We start from the raw sequence: 21,870 nt of genomic DNA on the forward strand, positions 1-21,870 counted from the left end.
GAGAGAGAGAGAGAGAGAGAGAGAGAGAGAGAGAGAGAAACAGAGACAGAGAGAGAAAGAGAGAGAGGGGGGAGAGAGAGAGAGAGAGAGAGAGAGAGAAAATCCGCGAAAGGTATCGGGAGAAGAGTTGGCGGCTGAAAATGGGCCACCCTTTAGAAAAGCGTCCGTAGATGGCCACAAGTGGCAGACGTGAACCCAACCTGCTGCTGATCGATGAGCTTCTCGCGCAGGAAATCTCCTTTTGAAATCTTACCGATCGTTCATACACGTTAAATGATACGTGCACTCGAAATTTTTTGTAAAAGAAAACAGAATCTAGAAAGAAGGATGAAAGAAAGGAAAGAAGGAAGGAAGGAAGGAAGGAAGGAAGGAAGGAAGGAAGGAAGGAAGGAAGGAAGGAAGAAAGGAAGGAAGAAAGGAAGGAAGGAAGGAACGTTTACATCGATTAGCAATGCGAGAGAGCGCGAGAAGATAGGGCGTCGTACAAAGCCGTCTCTCGTGTTTACCTCTCTGGCGAGCCCTTCTCACTCTCTCTATGTGTGTTGCCTACGATCGGCCCGCGAACGCTTTTTTTTAAACGATCCAACTCGCACGATTAAGGTCTCGTCGATCGGACAAACCTACCGGCACCACGCGACGCTCCGTTTACTATCCCGATTCTTCCTGCACGCTCCTTCTCGCGCGATTCACTGCGACGCACGCATCTTTCCTTCCCGAAACGCGTACCTCGCACGACGTCCCTGCCCTTTTACCGTAGCCTTGTCGGCCATTTTCTTCCTCGCGCCGCTCTCCCACTCCTCCTATCGCAAATCGCCCTCTCTCGGCAGATCTTGTAATTACGCGTTTCCTTGGTTATCGATACCCGTCGATAACACAACGATCGAATAATACTCGTGCTATCGTCAGCTGTCCTTTGTTATTTAAGCGCGAAAGATTACGAAGTACGACTTTTTTTTTTTTATAGAGGACAAACGAATCTATCTCGTTGGAAGATCGGGTAATTGTCTATACGCATAGACAACACACGCACATACATATATATATATGTATATATAGACTTCTTTGAAAATGAATTTTTCTTATTAATAAGATATAGATCCTTTTATAAACCATATAAACCATATAAAAAATGGGAAGGCATGGATAACGATATTTAAGGAATGTGTAGATACTTTGGTATTACATCGTAGTTCTAGGATTAAGAAGTATAGCTTCTACGACTTCACCCGGATGCAATACCGTCTTAGCAACCGTTTTCCCTGGTAACATCAACAACGCATTGGCACTTTTACAACTGAACAATTTACTGCTTATTTGATTTCCAGTACTATAAGCCAGTGGAAGATCTGTCCCGTCTTTCCACGTCAAGATCGCTCTTGCATATTCCGGACGAGGATCCAATTGATAAGTCGAATCCACCTGCAATTAATTTATAAATTTAACAAAGATTATAAATATTATATGTATACATACATGCCAATAATTTGCAAAGTATTTATATAAAATAGACGAACCTTCGTTCTCACGATGACGGGTTTCGAATTATCACCATGCATTTCGTTGAGTAGAGGTATAACAAATAAAATCGAAGTAACTGTTGCCGAAACTGGATTACCCGGTAAACACATGAAATATTTTTTTTTACCATTATACGTACAAGTTGCGAAAGTTGTTGGTTTACCAGGTTTCATGTTTACACGTCCTGTAGTAATATAAACAAATATAACATTCGATTCATTTCTCAGATAAATAATCAATCTTGTAAGTAGTAATTACCAAAATGTATTTTTGCATTAAAATAATGTTCTAGGATAGGTTTCAACATATCTCGATCGCCCATCGACACTGAACCGGAGGTTACGAGTACATCGACTTTTCCCAAGGCATTTTTAATTGCATTCACCATGCTAGCTTTGCTATGAAAAATAAACGAGTAGCATCGAAATTAATGGTATCAAATTGCGTATAATATGCTTTATCGTTCATAGACTTACTCGTCCTTCGCAATTCCCAAATTCTTTGGATCATATCCATTTTCTCGTAATATGGATATTAAAGTTATCGTATTACTGTCATATACATATCCTGGCTTTAAATCATTGCCTGGTTCTTCCAATTCGTCTCCCGTTGATAGTACACCTACGCTAGGAACTTTATAAACTTCCACTTCTTTATAACCGCAAGCAGCTAAAAGTCCTACTTCTGCTGCTCCAAGCTTTATAGGCGCTCTAAGTACGAGTTCTCCTTTTTGTAAATCACAACCGATAGGTCTTACAAAGAAAAAAAAAAAATATGTATATACATATATGTTGATAGATATAAGTAAAATCATGTAAACGTATTTAAAGAATTACCTAATATCCTGTCCTTCTTTCGGTACGGTTAAAATTTCAATTTCTTTCTCTTCCGTATTATCGCTGTTCTTTAATATAAGCTTCGTATCTTCCACTTGAACAACAGCTGTTGCATCTAAATGCAATTATCAAAATATTTATATTCTTGTTTTCTTTGATCAATCCTTTTTAACGAACACTTACCATCTGGTATCGGTGCGCCGGTATTTACTCGTATACAAGCACCAGGTACCAAAGACACAGACGCCGCCTATGTGTTTTACGAACGAAATTTTAATTATTTATAAAACAAAATCATGTGAAAATTACGTACAGTATTTCCTGCTTTCAAAGCACCTAAAACTCGTCTTCTGCCTTTCCCATCTTCTGCCAAAACCGCATAACCGTCTTTAATAGAAGCTCGGAACGGTGGTAAATCGCAAAGAGAAAATACATCATTAGCTAAAATTCTGTTATGAGCATTCCAAATTGTTACAATCTCTGTTCCTTGGAGTTCTATATTTTTATTTATCAATTCTTTTGCTTTGTCAACGGAAAGCATGGGATACGGTGATTCCCTGAGACGCGTGGCAATATTTTCCAAGTGTAACTACAAAAAAGTATTTATAATTTAAACGAGAAAAACTTAATTTATAATTTATTAAATCTCGTACCAACGTAGTAGCAGGTAAATCGCAACTATGATCATTGTTATTCGTTTTTGTAAGATCGTGTGACGCATGCATTCTTTCTACGTCTGCCCGTTTATTTGAAATTAAATCAACCGCATGCGGTATTACGCATGCGATAGGAACTAAACATTCTTTCAAAGCTTTTGGTGATCCTGGTAGGTTAATGATTAACGTTTTTCCACGAATTCCACACATGGCTCTAAAATTATAACGTTAAAGAAATAGAAAATAATCAAACTTTAAATCTTATATTACCTAGAAAGTGCAGCCATAGGCGTCACTTGTAAGCTCGATACAAGCATAGCGGTGACTATTCCAGGAGCTTCTTTCTCGATAACCTTTTTTGTCGCTTCGGGTGTAACATCTGTATCAGAAAAACCAGTACCACCTGATGTCAAAATGACATCTAACTTTTGTATGTCGCTCCATTCTACCAAGTATTCCTTAGAAGTAAAATTTCAGATTAAAAATGTGTTTAGAAATAACATAATACTACATCCTATTGTTATTAATTTATTACCATTATAATTTCTTCCTTATCTGGTATTATTTTATCCCAAAGTACTTTCCCCTTGAGTATTTTTCCTGTATCGGTATTTATGTCGGAGACTAGACGTTTTAATTGAGGACCTGCTTCATCTTTCTGAGAGCCTTCCGAGCGACTATCGCTAACTTAATAAACAATACCATAAATATACGTTTTATTAATAAATTAAATTTTTATTATTCTTATAAACGACATAACAACTTACCAATTAAGATACCAAACGTAATTCCAGCCATATTCTCTTTTCTATCTACTAACCAGAGCTAAGAAGTCTTTCTATTACTGTAATATATTCCAGTTGAGAAACAAGACTAACAGATATAAAAACAATATGATAACATCAAGGATATCTAGTTATCCAAAATGATAACGAACCAAATTGATTACTGCATACTGTTAAATACTAGCATTTATATAACTCCACGTATATCAGCATAATTACGTCTTTCGGCTTTTATGACAAGTTGAACCGACTTTAAAAATTGAATCATGGAAATGTTATAACCTTGCAACGAAATCTTCACATACGTACACTTACCTTACGAGCTGAAATTTATCTTACCATTTCCATAACGTGCGTGACTTTATCGATGCGTTTTCAGAAATAGATCGTAGCGCTAATTTGAGTGAACTAACGGAATATTTGAAAGCGATTTAACGATCCCCGAGGTAAATCGATCGTTCGCAAAGGAGAAAAATTTAAAATACCAAATTGGATTACTTAACAAGCGAAAGATCTACGAACAATCGTCCATTATTGTATAATTTGACGAAATAAAATATCTTGCAATCTATACGCGTATAAACACATTCGATCATGCGTTTCGATCATTCGATTGTTTATAAACGATTCCTTTTATTCGTATGAATTGTTGTAAGTTCTAACATAGAGCAAATGAAATCATATAAATTTACAGCAGATTCCAATCAATTTATAATAGCTTGCACAATACAGTTCAATATATTTTTTCTTCGTGTAAGTCAAAAATGAAGCAGCACTTCTAAGAAGGAATGCAATGAACAGGAAGTTTTTTATAAATTATATAAAATCATTGGATATAACGAATTAGGCATATTCTTATCTCTCACGTTAGTAGTCTACCAAGCCTCTGTAAAAAGAAATAAAGTAAATCAATGTCAAGGTAATTATTCGAATCATAATGACATTTATTTATCCGGAGGACATTACCGACTACTTCTTGGACTTAAAGAACGAAGCGGAGAATCTCTGTATCTTCTTCGTGTCTCTTGCCTGCATCTTTCTCTGTCATCACGTCTATCTCTTTCTCTATCCCTTTCTCTATCTCTATCTCGTTCTCGATCTATTTCTAAATCCCTGTCTCTGTCTCTCCTATCTCGACGTACGTGATGTCTCGGACTACGTCCTGGACTCGGCGTACGAGATATAGAAGATCGTGAATCAGAACTGTGACCTTCGTATCGATGTCTTCGCTCTCTTTGCCTGTAAATACACATTTATATATTTCTTTAATATATTCTCTGTCTTGTGTAAAATGAAAACAAATATAAACTTACTTTCGACGTAATTTTAATGACATTTCTCTAATTTCGTCCTCTCGGTCTTGTCTCTGCTGCTCCTTCTTTTCTATTCTCAATTGTTCTGCCTTCTTGTCTGCTTTATCTATGATATCAAAATATTGCAAATATGAACGTGCGATTTTTTAATTAACACTTTCATTTCTCACTTACATTGCCTATTCAATAGAGCCTGCATTTTTTTCTTAAGCCGCTCTTGAGGCGTTATTTTCGTAGACTGAAAAATAAAACTCTTAATGGTTTGTACTTCCAAACTATCTTTTGTCGTGTATTTTATTATTTCTCTTTTTTTTTTTTTCCTTTCTTTCTTTCTTTCTCTTACTTTTTTTTCTTTTATTACTATAATGCTACTTCGAATATGTCTTTACGATCAATAGAACACAATTGAACTATACCGCAAAGAATTTGAAAATAATTCGATTAAGATGTGTCTGCTCAAAAATGATATATACATATATATACATTTTGCGTTTGTGTATGTGTGTGTGTATATATGTATGTATATGTATATTCTAAATAATAGAAACTTTGGTGTAATTCAAATTCTTCGTGGTTTCGGATAAATCGAAATCGTTCGCAAATTTGTAAGAATTAATGAAAGATAGACGACTGAATAAATAAGATCATGTTAACGCCTCATTGACGTCTGGTCCAACGGAATCAAAACGAGTAGCACTCGCTAAAGCTCCTCGTTGAGAGATTTATATAGGAACAAGTATGTTCTGTCTTTATTCTCTGTGCGTTAAGTGACTAAGAAAGCGTTATGGTTCTTACTGACTTTGTGTCCGCCACCAGAATTTGTACTTAACCCTGCTTTTGGCTTGTTTCTGCAATAATCGATACATTACAAGAGATGATTCAAAGAGACGATGATATTATACGAATATTTTTGAATGGCATTTTCAAGGTACTTACACGCTTGCGGTTGTTACTGTTGGCTTTAGCGTTGTTGCTGTGGTTTTCTCTTCCTTGTCAGACAATTCTAATTCAAGACTGGAGGATTTACCACGGCGGCCATAATATCTGCGATACGAACGATAAGTAATAAAAAGGAGAAAATGAAAAATATCGAAATTGACAAAGGTCCGTGAATATTAAATGAAACATTACCTTGGCAGTGTTTGCGCTTTATTTTCAATACTTCGCGATCGTTTGCTATTATTGCTTTTAGATCTAGATCTTGATCTCGTTTGAGATTTTGATCTTGAACGTGATTTTGATCTCGATTTTGAGGGAGAATAACGTCTTCGACGGTAACTATCTCTGGAACGACTTCTGTGATGCGATTTAGATCTTGATCTTGATTTTGATCTTGATATGCTGCTCGATGAGGAACTTCTTGATCTTTTTTGACGTTGACGCGAAGTGGATCTCGATCGAGATCGTGAAAGCGAACGCGACCTTGATCTGCTTGTACTTCTACATCGAGATCGAGATTTACTACGCGTTCTCGATCGTCGAGAACGGCTTCTTGTCCTGGATCTTTGCATTTTCCTATGCTTCGATCGCGTCCTTCTGGATCTACAAAAGATTATGATATATTAGAAAAGATTGTTTATTTAATAATTATCGAGTAAATAAAAACGAAAGGAGACACGGTATATTTACCTCATTCGCGAGACACTGCGCCTCCTGTCGCGTGTCCTGTAAGATTTGCTTCTACTAACGGAGCGAGAACAGCTTCTTGATCTAGATTTCGATAATTTTCTATTAACTGTCCTTTCGTTCGAAACAGGACTTTCAGATCTTCTTCTTCTAAGATGCGAATAATTGACTTTTTTCGAATTCGATGAAGTTACGTGAGAAGAGCTACTGTGAGCTTCCTCCTCGCCGCCGAAACTTGTGATATAAGTAATTTGTCCAGTATTTACAGGCGAAACAGACCGTGAACGTGATTTTGAGGAAGATTTCCTGTAAGGATTGTATTCTGGACTTTCACGAGCTGCGTAACTGAAAAAAGATAGCCAGGTTGAAACAAGACGATGTACATACATATTTCACAAACACAGCAAACTGTGAATTACCTTGGTGGACTCATAACGCGACCGATCATCTTCTTTTCTCGAAAAGCTCGTCTCTCCCTGCGAGATCTTCGACCCTATTTGATAGATAGAAATGGAGATATACAAAAAGATTTTCTAGATATATTCTACACGTATAATCGAATATCGCGTACCGAATACATCGCCTTTTCTTCTTCTTGCTTGCGTGCTTGTCTTAACGTTTCTGCCTCTTCAAAATCCTGGGTCAAGAAACTAAAATAATCAGCTCCCAAAAGTCCATACTTTTGGGCAACCAAATTCATCTCGTGCGCTTGGGAAGGTTCGATTTGAGAAACGTCAACGCAAATATCTGCGTAGAAGAGGAAATGATAAACTTATAGTTTAAAACGGTGCGTATAGAAAAGCGTGTCATCTGGTAACTCCGTTACAAACCTAAATCAATATCGCTGTCCTCGTCGTCAGGTTTCTCGTCAGCTATAACGGAGTCTAACGTTTTTGCTGCATCAGGAATTGGTTCTTCCGTTTCATAGTTGTAACCGATAGCAGCATTGTTAGAAGATTTTTTCTTATCTTTTGAAGCGTCTACTTTCGTAGACGAACCAAATTGTTCCTCCAAATGTATTTGATGTAAAAATTTTTCTTCCGCGACTGTATGAAAAATTATTATTATTATTATTATTATTATTATTATTATTATTATTATTATTATTATTATTATTATTATTAGGAGTATCGCACAATATGTTACGCGCGCTGTTAAAAGAAAATTCCTTACCTCCCAAAAATTCATTTTGAACAATTATGCGATAACGTTCATAATTGATATGTCTGTCTTCGCTCGTGAGAGCGATATCAACGTCAATGGTATCCGGTGCTTCTGGTATCCAATCTAGATGAGCACGTACATCAAAGCGATCTATAAGATTGTCTTCGTTTCCTTGCCATGGCATCCTAAAAATAAAGCGTTAAAAACGCGTCGTCGAAAACAAATATTATAATGCTTACATGTTTGCTGGACTGTCACCAGCAGCTGCTATAGCTGGATCCAAATGTATTTTGCACGGTCTGCCATGAAGTTGAAGGAACTGGGTAGGATCTGATTTCTGATAGAAGTATACGTTAATGAGAGTCAATGGAAGACACGAAAGACGTCCTTCATAAAAATGTATACATCGAGACGTATAAATAAGATCGGACAAAAAAAGAAAAAAGGAAACAAAAAAAAAAAAAATGGGGGAGAAAGAAGAAAAGAAAGTATGTTCAAATTAGCCAAGATGACAGATCGCGGACGAAGAAAAGGTGAGGTTTTACATAACGTCGATGGAAAATGATTTAATGCCTAAAATCTAAATCTAATATTCTTACAATTTTTTCATAATAATCTCTACGACGTTCGGCTCGCCGACGATAATCGACCAACATCCCACGTATCTTTTTTTCTTGCTTTCGAGCTTCGTGCCACATTCTTCCGCCGGTTTTCTTTACGGAAAAACTCATTATCTACAAAGGATTACTTCCGGGATATTAAAGTAACAATAGAACTTCCATCTATTCGGTGGAATAGGATAAAAAAAAACTGAAGAATATCTGATTCACACGCTTTCGTCTTTCACGGGGCAGACATGTTGCCTTGCAACCGCTTTTATTGGATGTCATATCTGAGAGAGAGAGAGAGAGAGAGAGAGAGAGAGAGAGAGAGAGAGAGAGAGAGAGAGAGAGAGAGAGAGAGAGAGAGAGAGAGGGAGAGCGAGAGCGAGAGAGAGAGAGAGAGAGAGAAAAGTAGTTTCTACTTTTGGACGTTTTTTGTACAGGATCTGACATCTGCTGGGAAATTAGAAATAAAATCTTCGCGAGGATCACGAACGATTCATTCATGTTAAAAAATTGATTATTGAATGACGAGAAAAAGAAAAAAAAAATAATAATAAAGAAGGAAAAAAGGAAACATAAAAAAATCCCATTGAAAATACATGCGTACGAGTGCGTAGGAATAGACACTAGGAAATATCGTAAATAAGAAAACTTGAACAATCGACTACCAGGTAACGCTTCGATCGATGCGGATTATCGCGGGTCGATTCGTAATTATTTATAAAACGTTCCTTTTAGAAAAAGCTCATATACGTATCGATGGATCGGGTACGGCATGAGAGGAATGTAAAAGAAAACGTAACAGCAAAGGTGAAGATGCGTTTGTTTATTATTAACCTTATGTAATATCGTTTCAAATTCTCAATTACATTATTATATATAATAATAATTATAATAATCATAATAATAATATGACAATGTATACAGGTTAGATACAACTTTTTCTTCATCTTGCATGGAGTTTTGTTAATTTTTTCTTCATCTTAATAAATCGGTTTTTGTTTCATAATTCAGTTTGTTTTCTCTTTTTCTCTTTTTTCTTCTTTTTCTGCATTCATCCTTTATATTTTTTTTTTTTTTTTTCTTTTAACCCAATTGGAACATGCCATCGCCGAAAGAGATATCAAGACATCGTTCGACATGCTTAATTCTCGAAAGACGCTCGCATGCCGCCACTCAGGTATATATCAGTCATATTATAGCATATTTTCTGAACACAATGTTTTTACACATAAAGTTAGGAAACTTATGTTATTTATTCCGGCCGCAACATGTTCCAAAGATTCAGAAATTAAGTTTTGTCGTTATACAAATTAATTAAGTCTTTCGTCAACGTCGTTCGATCGTATTTTTATCTTTGGGCACAAAAACGCCCTCTCTTCTTTCGTATTCTAAAAAGATTATGTAAAATATAAGCAATGCACACGGAAGAAAGATTTTTAATGGCTATAAGAGGCACAAGAGGTGTATTAATCTCCTCACTGTGATTGCGAAAATTAAAAAAGATGGTGGTGAACGGTTACCGATGGGAAGATTTGATTTTTGCTTTATGCTTTATGCTTGGCGAATTTTATTTTTATGTATTTAGTTCATGAGTCATCGCGTTTATCGTTTCTATGATACTTTTATAATTGATATAAATTGGGACGATTGTAACAAAGAACGGTCTTCTACGCGCGTTTCCCTTAGCCTTCGATGGTATACGATGTGTATAATAATATATCTGTATGACGAACCAAGAAAGAAAATACGACTTTTACTCGATGGTCAAAATTTTCTTTTTTCTCTTTTTTCTTCTTTTTTTTGTTTTTTTTTGTTTTCTGGCAAGCATTTTTAAAGTACGAAAAGCAAATCATTTGGAACATGAATTACGGCTAGCTCTTACTTCTATGTAAGTGTATACATCTTTGTGGTTTGCTAATTGGCTTAAATACTCTGCATTTTGCGACAATTGTTGAGTGTGGACAAATTTTTCCAGGGTAATAATAACTGTTCAATAAATAATGCGCACGTGTCAAAGATACAATGAAGTATGAAGCAATTTTTTAAAATCAATCTCGATAAAGATGCTTTTCCACAGGAAAGAAAAATTAATATATATGTATATATATGCATCACAATATGATATCGTCTGTGATTAGGAATTTTGTTCCATCATTAAAAATTTGTGTTCGTGTAGCCATCCGGTACGCTCGCTAACAGTTTTTCAATTTTTCCTTATTAAGCCACTCTCTCTCTCTCTCTCTCTCTCTCTCTCTCTCTCTCTCTCTCTCTCTCTCTCTCTCTCGCTCTCGTTCCGACTTTTATATTCTCTCACTCTTTCTCTCTCACACACACGCTCTCTCTCTCTCTCTCTCTCTCACACACACACACACACGTACACACACGCACTCTCTCTCTCTTTCTCTCTCGTACAATCGCGTCGAGATACTTCTCCAGTACAAGAATCGTTCGAACTGCGCCCCCCTGCCCCGAAAAAATTGTCTCTAAATTTAAATCTCGACGGCAGTCGCCTTTCTTTTACTTTTTCTTTCTTTTTAACTAGCTCTTCTTAAATTCACTAAAAGTTATATTATATAACCAATCACTTTGATACAGATAAACAATAATAATTATTCAGTTAAAATCAACAATCGTCAAAAAAAAAAAAAAAAAAAAAAAAAAAAAAAATGCTTCGATGCATTGCCAAAGGTGACACTGTGCCCACAAGTCGCTTAGAAAAAATTAGAGACCATAATTATTTTTCATTCGGTACTGTACAGTATGTTTATTTGTTTTACCTTTATTCAATCAAATGCACATAAAAATAATGTGTGAATGCATAAAAATAATGTGTACGACGTTCTTTTTATAAAAGTTTGTAAATGATTATTAGATCTCGATCCAGTACAAATCATTATCGCTATCGTCTAACGGCAAACTTGTAAATAATTTCATCGCGAGACGAAATCATTGGGAATAACGATGAAAGAATTGTAATTGTTGGGATTCTAAGGCCGTATACGAAGATAAAAGACATACGATACAGCAGTGAAATTGTTAAAAATTGCAGAACCGATAACTTCATTGTCATTGTTAGACTAATGAGCACAGTGACTAACAACATGGATTCGGAAGAGGGCACGTGTGAAATCACACATTATCTATATTTATAGTGTGTACTGATTTTTGCCGTTTTGTGAGATCGGGAGAACGTTAGAATTTGTCACAGAAAATCCTCAACGTTTCGCGACTAATCTCTTTACTTCTGATAGATCAAACACCACGTATACAGCTTGTACTGCTGAAGTTACTAAAAAGTTATCGATGCTCAAATACGACACACTTAGTCATGTCCTGCATGTATTGTGCGAGAATATAACCGTTTTAAGATCTTCGATACGCCTTCTGCTACGATGTTGTATCCTCTTCTAGTAATGTCATCGAATAGTTTTCAAATCGTTTCTCAAATCGCCCTAATCACGACACGGACTCATTTCACTTTCGCGTTTAATATATACCCAAGGAATCGTAGAAATTCAAGAATTACAAGCAGGACTTAAATATATATGTACGTGTCTATCGTTAAAAATGTTTATTCCTTTAATAACTAAGAGTCGATGCGCGGGTACGATGAACGTGAACCTTCAAGTTTAACTTGAAAATGCTAATGTGCTTATGTCAAAAATGTACTTCTGAGAATTTCTGATTGCAGCTGTATAAAAATATACAAATCATTTCAAAGTCTGCACGATTAAAATAATTCGCAGCAGACAGAATAGCTGATAAAATATATCATTTCTATCAACTACTGAAGACTGTATTATGTTTCATATACATTAACAACTAATACAAAATGAATTTTTGGATTCGAACTTGGCTATAAGATATATGTCTTTTCAAATGCAGTGCTAGGAATTCCAGTTATCTATCATCTTTTTTAGGTCAAGCTCTTTTTTTGTCAACGGTCACAATCATACAGTGGAAATATTATTTAAGACTACTATTTGATATTGCAGATTTTATACAAGAAAAGAAAAACAATAAATTAACACACCGCAACGAAATTTTTAAAAAAAAAAAAAAAAAAAAAGAAAGAAAGAAAGAAAGAAAGAAAAGAAAAACAAAAAAGAAAGTACAATGATATCGACCAAGTTGATCAATGAATTATACATGTGGCTTTTATTCTTACACAATGCGATATTCGAAGTAAATTTGTTTCCTTTTTCTTCGTATAATTTACATTTTGCGTCGCGCAAATGAAAGCAAAATGTAATATTTGTATATATGTGTCTAATATCGATAGAAAATGGAAGAGAGACAAATTGTCATCTTTATCTATCTCATAATACATCGTAGGCTACCGATTGAAAGACGATTATGAAGATATTGATACAATTGAACTGTTTCCATATAAAAATATTTTTACTGCTTGCTATTTAACGAAGATGATAAGCAACATGTATAATTCACTAGGACTCCTTCTTTTGTAATATTACGTTAGTGATGATTATTAAAATTTATATTGTTGCCGGTCACATCTGCGCTGTATAAAGACTTACTACTTCAATTGCATTTAGTCTGCCTTCAGGTACTATACTACACCTACAAATGGTAGCGTATTCAGGAAATACACTCGCGGCAATTGAAATTTAGTAGAATTTCAATCAAATATTGAACGCATTTTTTGCACCATACATATATATATATATATACATCATATATATATACATATATACAAACATATATATATATATATATATATTATGAACATTCGTAGTCTTTATACGAAATTAGAATAGAATAAAGTAATCGATTGGAAGGAATCCTACGTAAAAAAAAAAAAAAAAAAAAAAAAAAAGAAATAAAGAAAGAAAACAAAGAAGTGAAGCTGACAACTTGAAAAGAATTTAAACCTATATCATGCGAAGAAATAAATGATCATCAGAGCAAACGGCAAAAATCAATGACGATTAGCATTGGAAACATGTGTATGTGAATACGCGCGTATTGTTTATTATAAAGTACCTAGGTTTTTTTCGTATGATTATACCATTCTTGATCGATCTTACGTGTATACTGCTTTTTTAAACTTTCTTATTACTGTTTTTATGTATAAATATGTATTGTTGTTAAGCTGCGCAAACCCAGTTTGTTTAAAGTCCTTCTTCAGCAACAAACCGACGTTTGCAATATCCTCATTTTTCATCAAAGTAAATAAAAAGAATTGTGTTTACAATGTCTGTGTTTCCTCCTCTCTCACACTTACAAGCTAAACCCTAAAGCTGCACTCTTATCATTCACCTAAGTGTATTGTACAAATAACACTAGCATTCGACACATTGTTTGCTCGCAATTATTTCCTAACCGTTTACATTCGTGACATCGTGTATAAAACTCTATTGGAGTACATGCTTAAATTGGTAATTCTTACTTTTTCCTTCTTTTTACGCGGTAATAATAGTAATTATCACTTTTTCGCTCTCTAGGCCACACAGTTTGGGTGCCGAAAGTTTTTGTTTTTGTTTGTTTGTTTGTTTGTTTTTTTTTTTTCTTCTGCTTCTCCTTCTTAACGTTGTATCGACTAAACTGTTCAAGTGTCTACAGAATCGGGCAGGACCCACGAGGCCAGCTGGGTTCATCCTCACTAGACCATAACTGTCTGTCCATGCTCGAAAAGTTTCATAAATCTTCTGTGCTAGTTATATATCCATGCCCAATATAGGGCCAGTCAGCATGTAAAAAAAAGTAACAGAAAAAGAGGTTACCCTCGTTCTTTCCTTTTCTTAGCTTTTTCCTACTTATCAGTATCTTCACGGCGTCATTAAATGTTATCACGCTTAAAGTACGTCTCCATTCTGGTATATAATCTCTTGGTTCAGAGACGAAGGCTTCGTTTGTGATTTGCTTTGGAATATACGTTTTTCCATGTAATTTCTTCTTCTTCTTTTTTTTTTTTTTTTTTGTTTCCTTTTTGTCCTATTTCCTCTTCATCGTCATCGTCTTTTTATTTTTCTTCTTCTTCTTTTTCTTCTTCTCTACGTCGATCAGTCAAACCAATTCCGAAAAGCTATAGGGTTCACTGTCATAGTGATCAATAATATTACACTACTTGTCTTGGTACTTGATAAACTAATGTTTGGGGACGACTTCAAGCTGTACGCTTCCTTTCCTAGTTTTCTTCTCTTCTTCGTTGACGCCACGACAATACTCTAAACATGCCACGAGCTCGATTCGTAACCGTTTAATAGTTTTCTACGGTCCCACGATCGTAACATCTGTATTGTCCTTCGTTATTTCCTTTTCTAATTCAATGGATAGCGACTGGACTTTGTTGGACGCACACCCCAACCATAGGGCTATCTTCCCTTTCCGGATCTCTCTGTTTACCGGTTGATACCGTCGACGGCTGTCTAACCATCCCATGTGTATCGGTCGTCGAGTAACCGTAATTATAGAAGTTTTGCTGCTGTATCATCGGTGAGGTCATCATCGCAGGCAGATGGGGTATACCAGGTAGAATTAGGCTATTGTACGATCCAAGAGAGCTTGGTATCAGCGAGTTGTCCATGGGCTGCATGGACATCGAAGTGGACGCAGACACCCCAGTGGCTGATGTTGATGGATAGCCTGTTGTTATGCCGCGCCGACTACTTGAATGACGAGGTGAAGCCTCACATTCCATGGGTTGATAGCTACCAGGGAGGCTTGACACTTGCATCAGACTACCGCTGCTGCTGCTGCCCTGTCCTGACATGGTTACCAGTCCTATGACACCAAGAAAAATCTAATTTTATCTGCACGGATGATAGATATTAAGCTACACTAATAAATGCAATCATTATTCACGAAAACCGCTAGCTTTTACAATCTCACTAGAGGAGTTAAGAGAAATAAAAAGTTGAACAATCTACAGGGATTTTGCAGGCATTGAACTTCACTGCTACGATTCTTGTGTCTTTCGACAGTATATTTGTTCCTAAGGATACCTAAGATTTCAAAAACCAAGTGCCAAAAAGTAAGTGCTACAATACACTCTGAATATCATATATCCTCTTTTAAAAAATTTCAACGAACTCACTATTGTTAGACAATTTCGAACATATAATTTTTAATACGATACACGATGGGTGTATTTGACTGGAAAGGTAGTCGTTACAATGGTTTTTTTTTTTTTTCTTTCTTTCTTTCTTTTTTTGTTTATCGTATAGCACGTTGTTCTACGTAACACCTGCTTCTTAGTTTAGTCTTTATTACTACCATGTATTTAAAATACTATGCTCGCAATTTATATGGCAGCAAAAACTCGTTTTTCTTGCATTCCTTAGTAATATTGCTATTACTATTTTAATGCTGTTTTTTCTTTCTTTACTTTTCTTTTTTTTTTCTTTTTCTCTTTGAAAATTCAGTTGCAATTCATGAAACATCTTAACATCTAAATTATTAATTATCTCGCGTATAGTATTGATGCACTTTTGCAAAGTGTACGATGCAAGCAGACCAAAACATGCATGAAACTATTATAAAGGAAATTGACTTGAAATGAAATGACTTATCTACAAAATAAACTCTATCAGCACAATAATGTGTCCACGTCAGTTGGAATATGTTTAGGAAAATTTCATCGCATGTTGTTGTTTGAGAGTGTGCGTGTATTGTCACGTAGTAGCATGCATATCATGTAAGTGTAATTGGAACAAATAAATAATAGAATTGATTGTTGTAAAAAAGAGAGAGAGAGAGAGAGAGAGAGAGAGAGAGAGAGAGAGAGAGAGAGAGAGAGAGAGAGAGAGAGAAAAGGAAAAAAAAAACATTCCAATAATTCTATCGCATTAATTATTATTCTCGGATTCTATGAGAAGATTATTGTCAAGAACAAATGTTTTACCACGATATGAAGTGTCCTTGTCATAAACATTGCGATGGACACGACATATGCACTACGTATAAATCGAGTCATGGGCTAGCAAAGTCCATCCATGTCTCAGGAAAGGGTGTTTTTAAGCAAGCAAGGCTTTGCGCAATACATCCGAGGCCAGGACATTATTATCAGGGGCATCGTTAGTTTTTTAGCTTGTAGGATTGTTTGTTAGACAGAACTTACTTATGTTAGTAAGTAAGATTAAGGTTGGGGCCTAGGACAGGTCGTCGCCGCCCCGCGGATACGACAGTCATCGAGCCACGTACTGTCCCCCCATCATATCTACGGGCAACAACAAGTATTGTTTAGTTTGTGCAGAAAGTAAAAATACATATAATTATGAAGATACATGGAGCATCAACACATTTTCCAAATTTGAATGAAATATATTATTAACCTAAGAGAAAAATGATATATCGTTAACTCGCGTTTATGAAATGTTTAACATAAATTAATTATTGTTATATCGTATTTGAAAGAGAGAGAGAGAGAGAGAGAGAGAGAGAGAGAGAGAGAGAGAGAGAAAAGAAAAAAAAAATCAAACTTGTAATCACGAAACGTTAGCCTTTTATTTTCTGCACAAATTAAAACTTTCCTGAATGTTCAGTACAGTGGAACTCTCCATTTTAATAATATCTCAATGGTTCTCATTTTATCGCTGCTCTTCTTCGTTATTTAACTTTTTGATATTGTGTGTGAATGGTACTACAACTTAAAGAGCCGTATTCTATATTGTTATATACGCGACAATGTGGTGCGAAGAGACACAACTCGTCATGCATCAAATGTGAGAGAGAATTCTACTGTTTCGAAAATGCTGCACTTATTAATTGTTCAATATCTTGTTAAAAGACTTTACGAAATTGTTCATTCTCGCATAATTGCTATATTCAGAGCAATATTAATTCTGATAATGATAGACAACTGTTAAAATGATCAAGTTAAAAGGGATATTATGGACGTAATATCTTGTATGGATGAGACGTGATAGAAATGAAATATGAAACGAATAATGAGCAGTGAATGAAATCAAGCAACACAGATGTAATATTTTGGTAAAGTTAACATTTGTCATTGCAATTAATTCGTTAAACGTAGCTGTATTATCATAACAACAGGAGCATGTGCACATTTCCCTTGAGACGAAATTTTCTGAAAGCTCTTTAAATGTTAACGCTTTCGAAGAAAATTCTAGAGTGTATAAGGTACTCAAATAAGGAAGCGTATGGATAACCGTTTAGTGCTGTGTGCACCGTGCAATGGTATATATATACGTACAGACATATACATACGCATGTGTATGTACATGCATATGTATATGTGTACGTATATATATATATATATATATATATGTATGTATGTATATAAATATCTTTTCAAAAGCTTTTTCACTCTAAGCAAACGGAATCTAATGAAATCTTGATGAAGTTGAAAAATACTATTCTAATCAAATATGACTTTGACTATGATGTAAGTGCATTTCTGAAGGTGCTTTTACAAAATCCAACCATTTATATCATATTAGATTATATCGAACGACCCAGAAACCTCTTCTTATTTTCACTTAATTAAAGATAAAGGCTTAAGAATCCTGTAATGTTGAAGTCGTCTAAAAATCAAGCGAGTTGTACTCTTGTTCTTTATATATAATATATATATATATGTATATGTGTGTATATATATATATATATATATATATATATTACGGACTGTGTTTCGACAAACTTAGTTCGTGCTCGCACGGAGAGTGAAACAAAATAGTAACCCACCATGATCCTGGCTCATAGACACCACTGCTGGACTTGTATTTGCACTATTCGCAGCAGCAATGTTCGTGTTGGTCCCCTCATCGGCTGTTCTCTTAAAGAAATTGTGCTGAAGCGCGTAGTATGGCGTAACTCTCGTCTTTGGATCAAAATCCAACATTCGTAGAATTAGGTCCTTGAATTTGAGGTAGTCGGAAATGGAGTGACCAGGTTCACCTATCCTTCTACCACCAGGACCGCCACTTTCAACGCCCAAAATTTCGTGTAACCGCCTTGTACCAGGAGGTTTATACTTTTTACCGTCTTTGGACTTTTTCAGCACGTACGAGCCATCCGTGGGGACTTTGTCAAAGTATTTCCGCGCTTTATGCGCTTGGTCCAATATACGTTTTGGTGGCATGCCTAATACTTCGACAATTTTGTTCATTTGATCGACCTACGAAAAGATACGTGCATACAGATTCATATGTTTTAACTCAGAAGATCGACTTAGATTAACTTAGATTATTCTAATAATATTTAACAGTATTTAAAGACTATTGAACGTATGTCGCATATACGTCGTAGCAATGGCATCATCTCGTGCTATTGAACGTTATCGAGCAGTACCATTGCGTATACGACACATTAATTAGAATCATTTGTATTTTTACCTCATTGGCCCCACTAAACAAAGGTTCTCCCGTATGCATTTCTACCAAAATGCATCCCAAACTCCACATGTCTATCGCGAGGTCATACGGTATTCCTAACAGAACTTCTGGAGATCTGTAAAACCTGGACTGGATATACTGATATATCTGAAAATAAAAAACAATGACTTAGAAATACGAGAGCACCGTGACTTACAAAAAAAAAAAAAAAGCTGCTATATTTTATTATCAGCGTATCCAAGGACATACCCTCTGACCAAGTTGACACGAACTGCCGAAGTCGACTATCTTTATCGCGCTTCGTTTGGGATTGCACAAAAGAATGTTCTCGGGTTTCAGATCACAGTGAATGATGTTCAATTCCGGCGTAGACAGGAACAAGAGGGCAGTACACAGTTGCTGTGCAAATTTTCTTGTCAAATTTAACGAGACACCCCGAAAATTTGTATTCCTAAGTAGGTCATAGAGATTATACGATAGCAATTCGAATACCAAACATAAGTGATTTCGCCACATAAAATGCCTCTTCAGTTTAACTGAAATCAAACGGAAACGATTCGATTGATATTGCATTCGATCGACGTGCCATATGAATTTTTGAGTAAATGAATTTACCTATATAATACTTGTTGTCTGTATCCGCCCTGTTCATCATTTCCAATAACCTAACTTCGATTTGCGCTTGATTTAGAAAAGGTTTTTTATTCTTGATGATTTTTATTGCCACTTGCGTTTGCTCTTCGTGGTCGAATGCTTTTACTACTTGGCCGAAACTGCCTTTACCTGTGAAACGATAAAAATATCCAAGTAGTAGTATCGATCAACGCAAATCTTACAGTTTATTATCATTAATAAGATCGTATTTACCTATTAACGAATCGATCTCGTATCGATCGAGGAACTTTTCCCCATTCTTGATAATGTAATCGTGGTTGTCGTCGTCCCAACCGTCATTGTAAAGCTTTCTTTCCTTTTTATGCGAACCATCTTCTCCCTGCATCTGTTGTGCTCTTCTCTTCTTCTTCGCATAATAAACCTATAACGAATAAATAGAAAAACAAAAAAATATATATCAACGTGAATCAAATCGTAGAAATTCTGTCTATTTATTAGCATAATTGCGTAGACGAGCGAGACAAGTTTTCTTCGCGCCTTAACCATCTGTTAGCAATGCACCTATACTACCCATCCGACATCGTACTAAAGTTATAACATGCATTCATGATCCGCTCACATTTATCACTTGGATTACACGCGCACACACGCGCACACGCGTACAGAAGATATACGTATTCACGCCCACAAAGAGAGACGAAATCGCGTAGAAGCAGGAACATGCGGTCTCATATTTGTGCACGTATACGCAAAGCATACATGTTCTCTCTCGTACCGCGCGCGTCTCATTCACGCTGGCGATCGAATGACTTTAGGATAGACCTAGATATCTAACCTAACATTTTTCGACGATGATAAGAATCGTCCGAAAAAATTATCGAGAAGTATTCGCGGCATTTCGCAACTGCGATATATTAAAAGAAGATACTAACTAATAAAAATGGCCGTAGTCATTTTATGAGAAATACGCGAAGCTCTACGGAATTAATTTCGTTTATGATACGCCTACGCCAAGATTATTACCGGCGCATAATATCGAATTCTAATTTACGCGTACATTCAATATTCGTATCGTAATAATAATCATGATGATGATGATGATGATGATGATGATAATTATTATTAATATTATTATTATTATTATTATTATTATTATTATTATTATTATTACTATTATTATTACGGTAATGGCAGTAATGATCCGCTTGATAACAGTAAATAAGTGAAAAACATGGAGGAAGCGCGCGTCCCCGCGAAGGAGTTGGAAGCGTCGCGTTTTCTCAACAAAAATGCCATGTAATTCGGTAAACGATCTGTCTGCGAGGAAAGGACGAGGTCTCGGGGAGAAGAGGGGCAAGGAGAGGAGTAAAAGGGGAAGAGGGCGCAGAATCCGATCTGCCGCCTCTCCAGCAATCGATATGCCTGCGACCACGTGAAAACCACGCCGTTCGACGGACGACGCCAAAAACTCCCGACACCTTGTACTACTACTACTATTACTATTACTACTACTACTACTACTACTACTACTACTCTACTACTACACTACTACTATTACTACTTTACTACTACACTATACTACTACTACTATTACACTACTTTACTACTCCGTCCTCACACATCATGAAAAATTGTATCGTGTTGTCATTGTCATTGTCATTGTCATTGTCGTTGCGTCGTCGAGTCGTCGAGTCGTCATCATCATCGTCGTCCTGATTCAAAGATCTTCGAAGGAACCTCGAAACATTGTTCACGCTAAAAACGACGGCGAAAGAGTTCCGACTATTCCGACTACTACGCCAATCAAACGAACGCATTAGAATCAGAATGAAACAACGTATTATCGAAACGAGGTCGTTTAATAATTTTACAACGATACTTCCGTGTAATGCAAATTAAAAGATAAAACGTTTCCATGCACATACACTTTTATCTTTCGCCGACTTTTCGTACTCGTCGGCAAAAAATATCGAGTAAAAGCCGAAATATTTCCTTCCTGAGAACGTATTGACACAACAGACGTCCTAACCTTAAAACACTATGAACTTTCGAAAGAATTTCAATAAACCGAGGACCGTTCTATTTTATTCCAAAGATAAGGATAATCTTCCTCTTCCCTCGCCTCTTAAACCACGTTAAATAACGAGCCGCCCAACGTGGCGTGCGAAGAATCGTAACGCGGGAGAAGATACCTCCTCTCGGCACTCCACGTAGGTAGAAGAAACCGGTATCGTCCCGAAGGATATAAGCGAATTCGTAGATACGCGATTTCATTGTCGTCTCTCTCTTTCTCTCTTTCGTCCTGTCGGAGGCAACGTCGCCGCCCGATCGTCACCGGGTGGTGTCCACCCTCCCACTCCACCTCGCCGGCCCTCCCTTTCTCTTTTGTCCCCTCTTCGTCAATTCTCTCTCTCTCTCTCTCTCTCTCTCTCT

General features: G+C 36.1%; 4 protein-coding genes and 1 long non-coding RNA gene across 11 annotated transcripts in view; 1 reads left to right on the forward strand and 4 right to left on the reverse strand.

Moving 5' to 3' along the window:
* Window positions 1–955, reverse strand: part of LOC122628149 — a 57,921-nt gene extending 56,966 nt beyond the window's left edge. For 4 of the 6 annotated variants that reach the window (XM_043810103.1, XM_043810102.1, XM_043810101.1 and 1 more), the window contains exon 1: window positions 507–954. The gene's annotated coding sequence lies outside the window, so the exon portion shown is untranslated. Of the gene's footprint in view, window positions 1–506 lie in introns of all 6 variants that reach the window. The other 2 variants (XM_043810100.1, XM_043810097.1) reach the window with 2 other exon arrangements.
* Window positions 956–1,086: 131 nt separating this feature from the next.
* LOC122628155 (gephyrin) lies at window positions 1,087–4,096 on the reverse strand. The gene is made up of 12 exons (XM_043810110.1): window positions 3,967–4,096; window positions 3,778–3,854; window positions 3,546–3,697; window positions 3,281–3,468; window positions 3,008–3,224; window positions 2,668–2,943; window positions 2,538–2,604; window positions 2,355–2,469; window positions 1,995–2,270; window positions 1,777–1,916; window positions 1,515–1,702; window positions 1,087–1,419 (listed from the first exon to the last, which is right to left on the reverse strand). The coding sequence occupies exons 2-12, from the start codon at window positions 3,806–3,808 to the stop codon at window positions 1,180–1,182; spliced, it is 1,890 nt and encodes a 629-aa protein (XP_043666045.1). The 5' UTR covers window positions 3,809–3,854; window positions 3,967–4,096; the 3' UTR covers window positions 1,087–1,179.
* Window positions 4,097–4,408: 312 nt separating this feature from the next.
* LOC122628152 (CLK4-associating serine/arginine rich protein-like) lies at window positions 4,409–8,788 on the reverse strand. Of its 2 annotated transcripts, XM_043810105.1 has the most exons (14): window positions 8,498–8,787; window positions 8,138–8,235; window positions 7,908–8,083; window positions 7,565–7,780; window positions 7,306–7,481; window positions 7,154–7,227; window positions 6,738–7,079; window positions 6,240–6,650; window positions 6,045–6,152; window positions 5,908–5,956; window positions 5,283–5,346; window positions 5,109–5,214; window positions 4,762–5,034; window positions 4,409–4,681 (listed from the first exon to the last, which is right to left on the reverse strand). In XM_043810105.1, exons 1-14 carry the CDS (start codon window positions 8,627–8,629, stop codon window positions 4,663–4,665), a joined length of 2,244 nt encoding a protein of 747 aa, XP_043666040.1. In that variant the 5' UTR covers window positions 8,630–8,787; the 3' UTR covers window positions 4,409–4,662. The 2 variants fall into 2 exon arrangements, with proteins under 2 accessions (XP_043666040.1, XP_043666041.1); XM_043810106.1 differs by lacking the exons at window positions 4,409–4,681; window positions 4,762–5,034; window positions 5,109–5,214 and having other exon boundaries at window positions 5,284–5,346; window positions 5,904–5,956; window positions 8,498–8,788.
* A 66-nt stretch (window positions 8,789–8,854) lies between these two features.
* On the forward strand, window positions 8,855–9,512 carry LOC122628159. The gene is made up of 2 exons (XR_006326988.1): window positions 8,855–9,174; window positions 9,242–9,512. It is a non-coding gene; the product is annotated as an uncharacterized LOC122628159 (long non-coding RNA).
* Window positions 9,513–11,277: 1,765 nt separating this feature from the next.
* Window positions 11,278–21,870, reverse strand: part of LOC122628153 (serine/threonine-protein kinase minibrain) — a 38,438-nt gene continuing 27,845 nt past the window's right edge. The window contains exons 3-8 of the mRNA XM_043810108.1: window positions 19,690–19,858; window positions 19,438–19,605; window positions 19,072–19,358; window positions 18,823–18,969; window positions 18,173–18,605; window positions 11,278–15,250 (exon numbers count right to left, since the gene is read on the reverse strand). Coding sequence (XP_043666043.1) covers window positions 14,793–15,250; window positions 18,173–18,605; window positions 18,823–18,969; window positions 19,072–19,358; window positions 19,438–19,605; window positions 19,690–19,858 — 1,662 coding nt within the window. The 3' untranslated portion in view covers window positions 11,278–14,792. The remainder of the gene's footprint in view (window positions 15,251–18,172; window positions 18,606–18,822; window positions 18,970–19,071; window positions 19,359–19,437; window positions 19,606–19,689; window positions 19,859–21,870) is intronic.

Source organism: Vespula pensylvanica, chromosome 3 (genome assembly GCF_014466175.1).
Source record: "Vespula pensylvanica isolate Volc-1 chromosome 3, ASM1446617v1, whole genome shotgun sequence".
Lineage (NCBI taxonomy): Eukaryota > Metazoa > Arthropoda > Insecta > Hymenoptera > Vespidae > Vespula > Vespula pensylvanica.